Source organism: Carassius auratus, unplaced genomic scaffold, assembly GCF_003368295.1.
Source record: "Carassius auratus strain Wakin unplaced genomic scaffold, ASM336829v1 scaf_tig00217158, whole genome shotgun sequence".
Lineage (NCBI taxonomy): Eukaryota > Metazoa > Chordata > Actinopteri > Cypriniformes > Cyprinidae > Carassius > Carassius auratus.
The window spans coordinates 14,819-25,699 of record NW_020528922.1 but is presented as its reverse complement, the minus strand read 5'-3'; the positions used below and the strand labels follow the sequence as shown (position 1 = coordinate 25,699).

Sequence of the window (10,881 nt, the reverse complement as noted above, 5' to 3'; positions counted from 1 at the left end):
ATAGACACAGCGACCCCATTGGAACTCAATGCGCTACTTGCACTACTTCCGCGTTCTTTTCAATAGGGCTTAGTCAGTCCCGGTTTAGCAATGGCTGCGTTCTACATCCGCTGTCTCCAGGATCTCCCTAAGATTAACGTTACCGATGTGCATCGTATTTGCAAAAAATCAACCACAGCTCCATCCAGCAAGCTGGGGAAAGGCTTTAAATTATACGCAGCCTCATATATACACGGTTATGAAGGTAAGCAACATTTACTGTTAATTAGCTTTCAGTGCTAACTGTTAGCTAACTATAAACAAACATATGTTTTAATTGTTTTCATCGTATATGTTTGTGTTATTGTTATCAGTTTCAAATAAACACAGGCTGTCAGGGGAAGTCAGCGTTAGAGCCTTGTGTTACAGGTCAATGAGGAAGAATGAGGCACCACACAATTTGATAGTATGCTAGATATAGGGTTCACCGTTCTCCAAACCAAGTTCAGGTGTTCAAGTGTGTTCAAATATTCAAATGTGTTCAAATATTCATGTGTTCATTTTCTTGAAGTATTACAAATAGGGGGACCATACGTGCCATTTTTCCTGGACTTCTGTATTGCTTTAATTCAAAGTAGCTCGAGCGCGTTTTGAAAACAAGGAACAGATGTCATACACCAATCGGTCTCCACGCAAACAAAGCCAAAATCTAGATATTTTAGGCAATGTAGAAATCCTGGCCAGGACAATTCCTGGAAAAATGTCTCTTATGGTCACCCTAATTTCAAATAACAAGGAGGTTTTGTAGAAGAATCATAATGTTGTCAGTCTGAATTTGAAATCTGTATTAAGTTCCCTGTATGGTTCCAGCATTAAGTATTAAATAAACCCAGAGTAGCCATGGAGTAATCTACTCCTGCAAAGCCAACTTGGTTATTGTTCTACTAAAATTAACATGCTACTAACTTGGACTTTATTGGTAAGAAATACAAGTTAATTATTATATATGTATTTTTTAGGTTGGACTCCGGGATGCTTCACCTGTGGTGCTCACACAAAGCAAGTGTTCATGTGTGGCAGGCACTGCTTTGTGCAATCACACGGTTGCCTAACTCTTTCAAAGTGCTAATTTTTCCCAGCTTAATTTATCTGTTGTACCCCCTGTGCTTAGCTGCACTGAAAGAGAACAATCCTGGCATAAACCACGAACAATGGTAATTAAAATCCGAATTTTAGCCTTATCTATAAGACTGTATAATCACAATATGTGACATTGTGAAACTTAGACTAAAATCTCAATGTAATTCTGAGATCAGGAGCATCAAAGCATCAAAGTTAAATTTCATCCATTTAATTCACCATGATTTCAATATTTGACATGATCTTATTCAGTTCATATTAAAGATATCAAAGTTATATTTTCACAGAATGTGCTTTACATTATGTTGGATAATTTTATGTAGAAACAGTATATATATTTTTTTTAAGTGCATTCTATGTTTGTAGTTTCAACATTGTCATTCTCTCTAATATTACTTGCATTTGTCTGTCAGGGTGTAAAACCAGGCCCTATCAATGCCATGGTCATCACAAAACCAGTAGCAAATCGTACTACACAAGGTGGAGTGAGGTAAGTTCAGCAACCATTTTTTTTTCTTTAGTACAAGGATGCTGAGGACAAAGATAACTTGTTTAACAGCATAAGGTCTTGCAATGAAATGCAGCAGTGTTCTTATGCATTTAGAAAAATACAGAGTATAAAAAGTATAAATATAGTAATTAGAGCTATAACTAATGTAATGTTAGCAACAACAATTTTCAAGCTAAACATTCCCCTACAGAAGTGGACTCTATAGAGGGATGGTGGGCCTTTTACCAGATCCATGCATGTTTAGAGTTGAGGAGGCATACGCAGAATTCAACCTTGAGGACAAGCAACTTGTTACCACCATGAACATGTCACCTGACAAGCCACTTATAGAAAGTGCATTCGGGTTGGTCCAGGAAGGAAGCGTGTTGTCCTACCAGCAGCCTGTCTTAACATCACGGTACATCACACTACATGATGCCCCATCAACTCCACCTTTGCCTCTTGAAGGACATCATCTTGCTCCATCTAAATGCATGTTTGTTTGCACCGGGGAGGAGCTCTTACACCTTCAAAGTCTAAACACACCATTAGATATGGCTAAGAAAATTGAAGAGGCAACACGCGAGCAAAGCTCTTGTCCTGACTGGCATCAGCTTCACAGATCAAGAGTAACAGCTTCCAGGTTTCGGGAGATAAGTCACGTCAGAGGCCTGGGCTCTGCAGAGTCCCTCGCAGAGCGAATCATCAGAGGAAGCCGACAGACGGCAGAGATGAGAAGAGTGCTGAAATGGAGTCGGAGGTAACCGTGGAATACAGCAAACTGAAAAATGTTAACTACTCACCCTGTGGTTTAATCATCCATCCAAATGCTCCCTGGCTTGGTGCATCCCCTGATGGTGTGGTCTTTGATCCAACTGACAGTCCTCAATTTGGACTTGTTGAAATTAAATGTCCTAATGTCTGCAAATATATGCAAATGGACAATGGGTTTCTCACCCTAAAAAAGGGCCATGCATACTATTACCAAGTGCAGGGACAGCTACTGGTCTCAGGAATGCAGTGGTGTGATTTCATGCTGTGGGCCCAGGAGGATTATTTTGTCCAGCGTATCTACAGTGACACTTCAGTGCACAAATTTATTAGAGAGAAGGTGGATTATTTTTACTTTTACACATACATGCCTAAATACTTGTCAATGAAACAGTAACTGAAATTAAAGAAAGAGAAATTACATCTGTAAAACAACACTCAAACCTGTTAATAAATGTTTATTTGTATGATGTCTGTTTCTTATGTTCAATTCCATTCTCTTATTTGTACAATGTCAGTTTAATTTACAGTAAATTTCATTTATCTTTCTTCTCATAAGTTTTTTTTAAATAAACCGATTCAGAGTTAACTTAAAAAATGGCAATGAAATAGTAACAGTTAAAGCAGTGATCCTCAAATCTGTGTTACGAGATCCACTTTCCTGCAGAGTTTCGTGGTAACCATAATCAAACACACCTGCCTGTGATTTTCTAATGATCCTAAAGACATTGATTAGCATGCAGGAAAGTGGATCTCGTAACCCAGATTTGAGGATCACTGAGTCAAAGTAAGCCATAAATGTGAAATAGCATACAAGTACTCAAAATAAACAGTCATATAAGAGTTGATCTCATTTGATCCATGTCTTCACTAATGCCTTGTTTTGATAATTTGACAACAGACATGCAACTGTAAAAAGTTGATTAATGTTAACACTTTGGGAAAGTGTGATGACACAATCAAAAAGTTTGTTTTGTTTAATCCTCCTGATGACTCGTTCCACATGCACACGCAGTCTTGCTATTGCCTGTGTTTCTTTCACCTGGTGTGCTGGCATCTGCTTTAACCTGGAGAGAAACGGTGGACAGTACACTTTGCAACTGACACAGTCACTAATCAGAAAGCCTTTATCAACCATAACTGCCATGTCTTCTGTCAGTCTTTTTGTTATCCCACACTGTTTAAAGAGCTCCCTGTCACTCATTGACCCAGCATAAAGCTGAGAGACAAATGTCACTGGTCCATGAGGAGCTATTCCAATGAGGCATTTCATTGTGCAGTGAGATTTGTAATTTGAGTACATTTCACTTTGGAGTAGTGGTTAGGACGGTGTTTGACATCTGATCTCAGTGCAGTCAATGATGACCTGTGTGTCTGGGAAATCCGTGAACTCTTCAAGGAGGTTAGATTTCACATCAGCTGCTGAAAGCCACACACACACTGATCCCAGCAGTGTATAGAGGTAGTTTGTCCACGTCGAAATTATTCTGCTCACTGTGGAAGGATGCACATGAAATCGGTGTGCCAGGTCTCTCTCCTTTTAAACCAACTGACAGGTAGATAAGGAAAAGAAAAAACTAATCGATTGGCTGCAGCAGCTGTCTCTGGAAAAGTAAAACATGCATGAAAGGTAAGTTAAGTGTATAAAAACATATAGATAACACATTGTAAATACTGCCCTGTACTGTGTTTTGTAAATGTACAGTCACACTTATCGTGTGCATGCAAGTATATAACCTACCTCTGATGGTGGCATAACACGTGTGATATCTTCATGCTTTCTAGCAGCAGATTTCGATCTGGACACACGAATGATTTTGTGCACGCATGGCTCGATTAGCCACCAGAATGACATCAGGTGACGGTAGCTGGGAAACCTGTAAGCAGAAGTCTTATACTGAATACATTTACAAATTGTTTACATACATCTAAAACTGAGTATATGTGATCACATCTAAATGTAAGATTCTACCAATGTTTAGAATTACCTTGTGTAAAATCTGATGTCCTCATCTGAGCCGAAAAACCGCTCCAATCCAAAATCACGCTGAACGTGTAGCTCATGTAGCTGTTTTTCAGCTCCTCCACTTCATTAGAGAGTTCGTCTACTTTAGCACATGCCAGGTCTAATGAAGAAGGCTCAGGAATGCTACAGTAATCATGATCCATTGTTACATCCATGGGTACGGGTTCAGCGGATACCACTTCGGCAGGCCTCTCTCTCCTCTCCCACACACTGGGCCGCAGTGCTTTAACTGTGTAATTATTCCAGGCAAAGAGCACTGGCACAGCGCCAGTTACTAACTTTCTGGTGTTTGCGGTTCACTAAACTGATCAATGCTAAAATGTTTACAAAAATCGTCTCGGCGTATGTTCACAAGCCACCGTTTTCTAATGTCGACATCTGCATGAAAACTGTGAAAACTTAAAGTTCCGTTGAACTTTGCAGAAGATGTACATAGCGGAACACAACAGTGTGCGCTGTATACCTTCTCCTGTCTCTGAAATCTATAAACACACTTTTTTCGTAACATTTTCTCCAAACGCCAAAACAATGGCCGACAACCGGAACTCAGCGAGCCCTATTACTTCAAAGCGGAAGTAGTGCATTGAGACAAGTGAAGCCCATTTTTAGCGTTTTTTAGCACTTCCGTTTCTGACGCGCAGACTCAAACTAAGCTTGATGACGTCAGCAACCTGTCTGACAGATGTAAATCTTCTAGTAGCTGTGCGTGCAAACTGCCATCGTTAATCTTGCAGAGACGGTGAGCTTGAGCGGGGAGTTGTTTGGCGTGAGTGAGCAAGACTAAGTATTCTGATTAATTATTTTGTATAGTATTTTAAAATGTAACGCCAGTACGCCATATTAAGTTAATTGCCTGCGAGCTTCTCCTCCTGTCTGTACGGTAATGCGACAGAGAGTCGAGTGGTTATGACGCAATCGTTAGCCTATTTTTACAAAAACTGTTTCTACGGGGCCATAATGTAACATAGAAGGTAATGGAGCCCTTTATACATTGTCGTGTATAAATAATGGACAAACGGAGTCTTTAAACGCCTCAGATGTAAGGTTATTCGCTGTCAAAGTGACGCCAAAATGAATGGGAATCAATGGAATGCTAACGCAAGTGAAGTTCTGCTACAAGATGGCGGCACGCAGCCGACTTCAACTTCCGGTCGACTTCCTTGCCACCTGGCGAATACACGTCATCACCGACCACGGGGGCGCGCGCAGCACAGTGTTGCGAGACGTACGATAATTATCGTATTTGTACAATAAGTTTTACCTCTGTACGATTATACGATCAATAATGAAAAAAATCCAGTAATGTACGATAATTTCAGAATTTTATGAAAATTTAAATGATGGTAGTTGCAGTCATAGGGCTTCTTTACTCATACACTAAATCGGCTCATTACAGACACACTAAATGCGTTCGTGTGCACCTGAGGGTGTGTTAAGAGAGTGCCCTGCTTTAAAGCCAATGAGCACTGTTGCGCTCAAAGACTGCAAGAACTTCTTCAAACATCTGGCAACACGCAGGATTGTGATGACAGGGGCTCAGAGGTGGAGTTAACTGCACCACGGAGAAACAGCTAAATTCCTTCTTCACTAGACGCGACAAAGCAAGTGTTAAAAATAATGTTAATATGACTTTATATGCGCTGCGACGCAGACAGTCACTGAAAATAATGGGATAGTATTTTTGTCTCACTACTTCCGTCCAACAATAGTTGCAGGTAATTTGCAGGTCGTGTCAAAATGTTGTTGGTTAAGAATAGAAAAATAACTCTTTTGACTCGTGTACGATAATTTTCTTCCAAATACGATAATTTTGAACTTCTGGTACGATACTTGGACATTTCCAATCTGGAAACACTGGCGGGAGGACACGCTTCCTCAGGAAAACAGTAACTGGATAGAGTTGATATTATAAATGTATAAACTATCTGCAAGCTGCCGAGCGTAATCTATAAACACCTTTCTGATATAAAAGGACATTTTCGATGGCGGCGTTTTTAAATAAACTGGTCGACTTTTTCCATTTATATATATACATGAACTTTATTGAACAATGTAAACACTACAACTTGAAATTGCCTGGTACAAAAATGCAGAATTCGTTATTCAGACAACAGACAAGCATCATAATATGTGAAAAGAAAGAGAGAAAGAAGAGATGGGGAATAATAATAATAATAATAAATATAGCTGCAAGCTGCAATTGCGGGGCCAAGCACTCCAACAGCAAATTGAGGAGCTTAGCATGGCATGGGGCATCAGACCAAATGCAATAATGAGCAATTACAACAATAAATAATAAAAGCAATTTTTAGAATGATTGTATTTCAAATGGCTAAAAAATCATAAATCCAACTACTAGTAATATTATTAAATGGCTTATCACTTTTGACCAACAGGCAGTGCTGTAATCAAATCGTTTGGTGTGTTCTGTGTGAGGTGGCAATGGCAAAGTTTGTCGTTATTATTTCAAAGCATCTGAGTCAATTTGGCAACATGCCTAAAATTTGTAGAAGCTCTGTACAAAAACATTTAACATACAAGTTTCATTTAGTGACATGAAATCCATAAAATTTTGTTAGCACAGTCTAAAGAGGAGTTAAAAAAAAAAAAAAAAAAAGGTTTTCAACATGAATCAGAATGGCGGACAGGAAGTTCAGCCATTTATGGTTCAGTCAGTTATCAATGTTCTTGACATGTTCCAAGGAATCTAGCAAACTCATTACAATATGATGATGTGTGCAAAAGTTATCGTTTTTATAAAATGGTTTATAACTTTTTGAGTACCATCAGGGCATGGTGGCAAGATGCTTACCGATTTTAATAATAAAAAAGTCTAAGCATTCTTAAAATATTGAATTTTTTGACAGAATTCAAAATGGTTGAAGCCCAAAATGGCATACATGCGAACTTTGGATATGGTTTGACTCGAATCTAAAGAGACCAGTTGAATGGTCAAACCATTCAGAAGTTATTAGCAAGAATATGACTTTTTCATATCTTATTCATATCATAGAATTTGTTTACGGGCTATTCCAGAATGGTTTGACTAATGGTAAAGTAACATTTTGACCGCAAGTTCTAAGATGATCTGGTTCAAATTTTGTGACAATCGGTTCAACAACCTAGGACAAGTTCGAAAAAGTTGGAACAATTAAAGATAGCGAAAAATCTAAACCTTGCGATTTTTTAATGTCTCGGCAAGAGTCAGGGTATTTTCCTTCTGTGGCTTATGGTTCAAAAGTTATTAGCATAAAATGTTTGATACTTTGGACAAGTGGTGGCGCTAGAGAGTTTGAGTTAGAGACTCCAAATTTACAATTTATGACTTTTCTCACTGTTCTCTATCAGTGTGCCAAATTTCACAACTTTCACAACTTTCTCGGAAGCAGTTCTATGGGCTGACATAGACTTGCGGTGAAAAAAGAATAATAATAAAAGAAATTCTAATGGATACAATAGGTGCCTACGCACCTTTGGTGCTTGGCCCCTAATAACAATAATAAATACATTACAAATTATAAAATAATAGGGGTTTTTCAGCAAGTTTAAGATTTTCTAATAAAGGAACACTCCACTATTTTTGAAAATTTTCCAACTCCCCTAGAGTTTTCAAATCCATTCAGCCAATCTCCGGGTTTGGCGGTAGCACTTTAGCTGTAGCTTAGCATAGATCATTGAATATCTTATGAGTGTGTGTAGCCTACGGACTACATTGAAGAGGTCTCTTTAGCTACAAAAAAAGTTTTTCAGAGCGGCTCACAGTTAATTCTGCTGCTCCATGTGAATTACCATTACACCAATATCGTGGCATTAAAATGTAATGTTGTACAACACTGAAACGCTGTATTATTATTTTATTAATGTACAACTGACAAAATTCAGTAGAACTGAATATCATCAGGAAACATGGTGTTAGCTTTCAGTGTTATGCTGATGATACTCAGCTCTATATTTATTTGCGGCCCGGTGTAACACACCAATTTGAAAAACTAATAGAATGCATAGTCGATAGTCGATATAAAAACTGGATGGAGAGTAATTTCTTACTGCTAAATTCTGAAAAAACAGAGGTGTTAATTATAAGACCTAAAAACTCTGCTTGTAATAACCTAGAACACTGTCTAAGACTTGATGGCTGCTCTGTCAATTCTTCGTCATCTGTTAGGAACCTAAGTGTGCTATTTGATAGCAATCGTTCCTTAGAAAGCCACGTTTCTAGCATTTATAAAAAACTGCATTTTTCCATCTGAAAACTATATCTAAATTACGGCTATCTGGGTCAAGTCACCTTTATTTATATAGCGCTTTAAACCAAATACATTGTGTCAAAGCAACTGAACAACATTCATTAGGAAAACAGTGTGTCAATAATGCAAAATGATAGTTAAAGGCAGTTCATCATTGAATTCAGTGATGTCATATCTGTTCAGTTAAATAGTGTCTGTGCATTTATTTGCAATCAAGTCAACTATATCGCTGTAGATGGAGTGACCCCAACTAAGCAAGCTAGAGGTGACCGCGGCAAGGAACCGAAACTCCATCGGTGACAGAATGGAGAAAAAAACCTTGGGAGAAACCAGGCTCAGTTGGGGGGCCAGTTCTCCTCTGACCAGATGAAACCAGTAGTTCAATTCCAGGCTGCAGCAAAGACAGATTGTGCAGAAGAATCATCTGTTTCCTGTGGTCTTGTCCTGGTGGTCATCTGAGACAAGGTCTTTACAGGGGATCTGTATCTGGGGCTCTAGTTGTCCTGGTCTCCGCTGTCTTTCAGGGATGTAGAGGTCCTTTCTAGGTGCTGATCAACCATCTTGTCTGGATATGTACTGGAGCCGGGTGACTGCAGTGACCCTCTGATCTGGATACAGACTGGATCTGTTGGCTACGGTGACCTCGGAATAAGAGCGAAACAGACTAATATTAGCGTAGATGCCATTCTTCTAATGATGTAGCAAGTACATCGGGTGTTATGGGAAGTGTTCCCGGTTCCGGTTTACCTAATCAATGCAGCCCTAACAACCACAACGATCTGACAACATGAGAGGGAAATTACTGGCATATAAAGGGAGGTGAAATCAATCGAGCTAACTTTTTAGACACGGAGCGGAAAGGAATATTCTTAGTAGAAAGCCACACTTTTTGACCCATGACGTAAATGGGAGGCTTTGACCGGTGGCGATCGGCCTTGGCCTTCATGCGCCCCCCTGCTTGGAGTAGAGTCTCACGGGCTCTAGTCCAAGTACGGCGGCACCTGTGGACGAGTGCGTGAGCGGAGGAGACCGCAACTTCGGATTCCAGACTCTGAAAAATTGGTGGCTGGTAACCTAAACTACACTTAAATGGCGAGAGGCCTGTGGATGACACTGGCAACGGAATTGTGGGAGTACTCCACCATAGAAAGCTGTTGGCTCCAGGATGACAGATTCTTGGCAACCAGAAATCGCAACATTCTCTCGAGGTCCTGATTGGCTCGCTCAGACTGACCATTGCTCTAGGGATGATAGCCCGAGGACAGACTGACCGTGGCCCCCAGTAATTTACAAAATTCTCGACTCAGTGGGCAACCAGGGGGATGCGTTACGCCTTCTAAGGTTGTCTTGACCTTCGATTCGATCTCCCATACCAGAGTGGAGATGACAACTTTCTCAGGTAAAATACACTCAGGAGTGACCAGGCGTTCGGATGGATCAAAAATACGAGATAAAGAGTCGGGTTGGATGTTTTTAGACCCCGGGCGGTACGAGAGGGCAAAATCAAAACGTGCGAAAAAAAGAGCCCACTAAGCCTGCCTGGAGTTGAGTCTTTTAGCTGATCTGATGTATTCAAGATTCTTATGGTCGGTCCAAATGATAAAAGGTACCCCAGAACCCTCTAACCAATGACGCCACTCCTCCAACGCTAACTTAACAGCCAAGAACTCTCTGTTACCAATGTCATAATTACGTTCGGCAGGCGATAGTCGATGAGAAAAGAACGCGCAGGGATGCATCTTATCATCTGCGGAAGCATGTTGTGAAAGCACTGCTCCTACTCCCACCTCTGACGCGTTGACCTCCGCCACAAACTGACGTGTGGGGTAAGTCAGGGGTGACAAGAATGGGAGCCGAAACGAAGCGACTTTTGAGGTTGGTGAACAGTGCCTCGGCAAAGGTCAAGGCAGTCAGAGGTGCGACTAGTTGGCTGAAGTTGCGAATGCAATGCTGGTAAAAATTGGCAAACCCCAGAAACTGCTGTAGGGCCTTACGGGAATCTGGACTTGGCCAATCTACCACAGCCTTAACCTTGTCAGGGTCCATGCGCACTCCCTCAGAAGAGATGATGTACCCTAGGAAGGGAACAGACTGTGCATGAAACGAGCATTTCTCCGCCTTGACAAAAAGCCCAATCTCTAAGAGTCTCTGGAGCACTGAATGTGTTCCTGGAGAGACGAAGAAAAAATCAATAAATCATCCAGGTAAACATATATGAATTGATCTAC

General features: G+C 40.4%; 1 protein-coding gene across 1 annotated transcript; it reads left to right on the top strand.

Moving 5' to 3' along the window:
• The first annotated feature begins 59 nt into the window (after window positions 1–59).
• On the top strand, window positions 60–2,850 carry LOC113100074 (uncharacterized). The gene is made up of 4 exons (XM_026264942.1): window positions 60–244; window positions 999–1,193; window positions 1,533–1,609; window positions 1,821–2,850. The coding sequence occupies exons 2-4, from the start codon at window positions 1,191–1,193 to the stop codon at window positions 2,371–2,373; spliced, it is 633 nt and encodes a 210-aa protein (XP_026120727.1). The 5' UTR covers window positions 60–244; window positions 999–1,190; the 3' UTR covers window positions 2,374–2,850.
• Window positions 2,851–10,881: the final 8,031 nt, after the last annotated feature.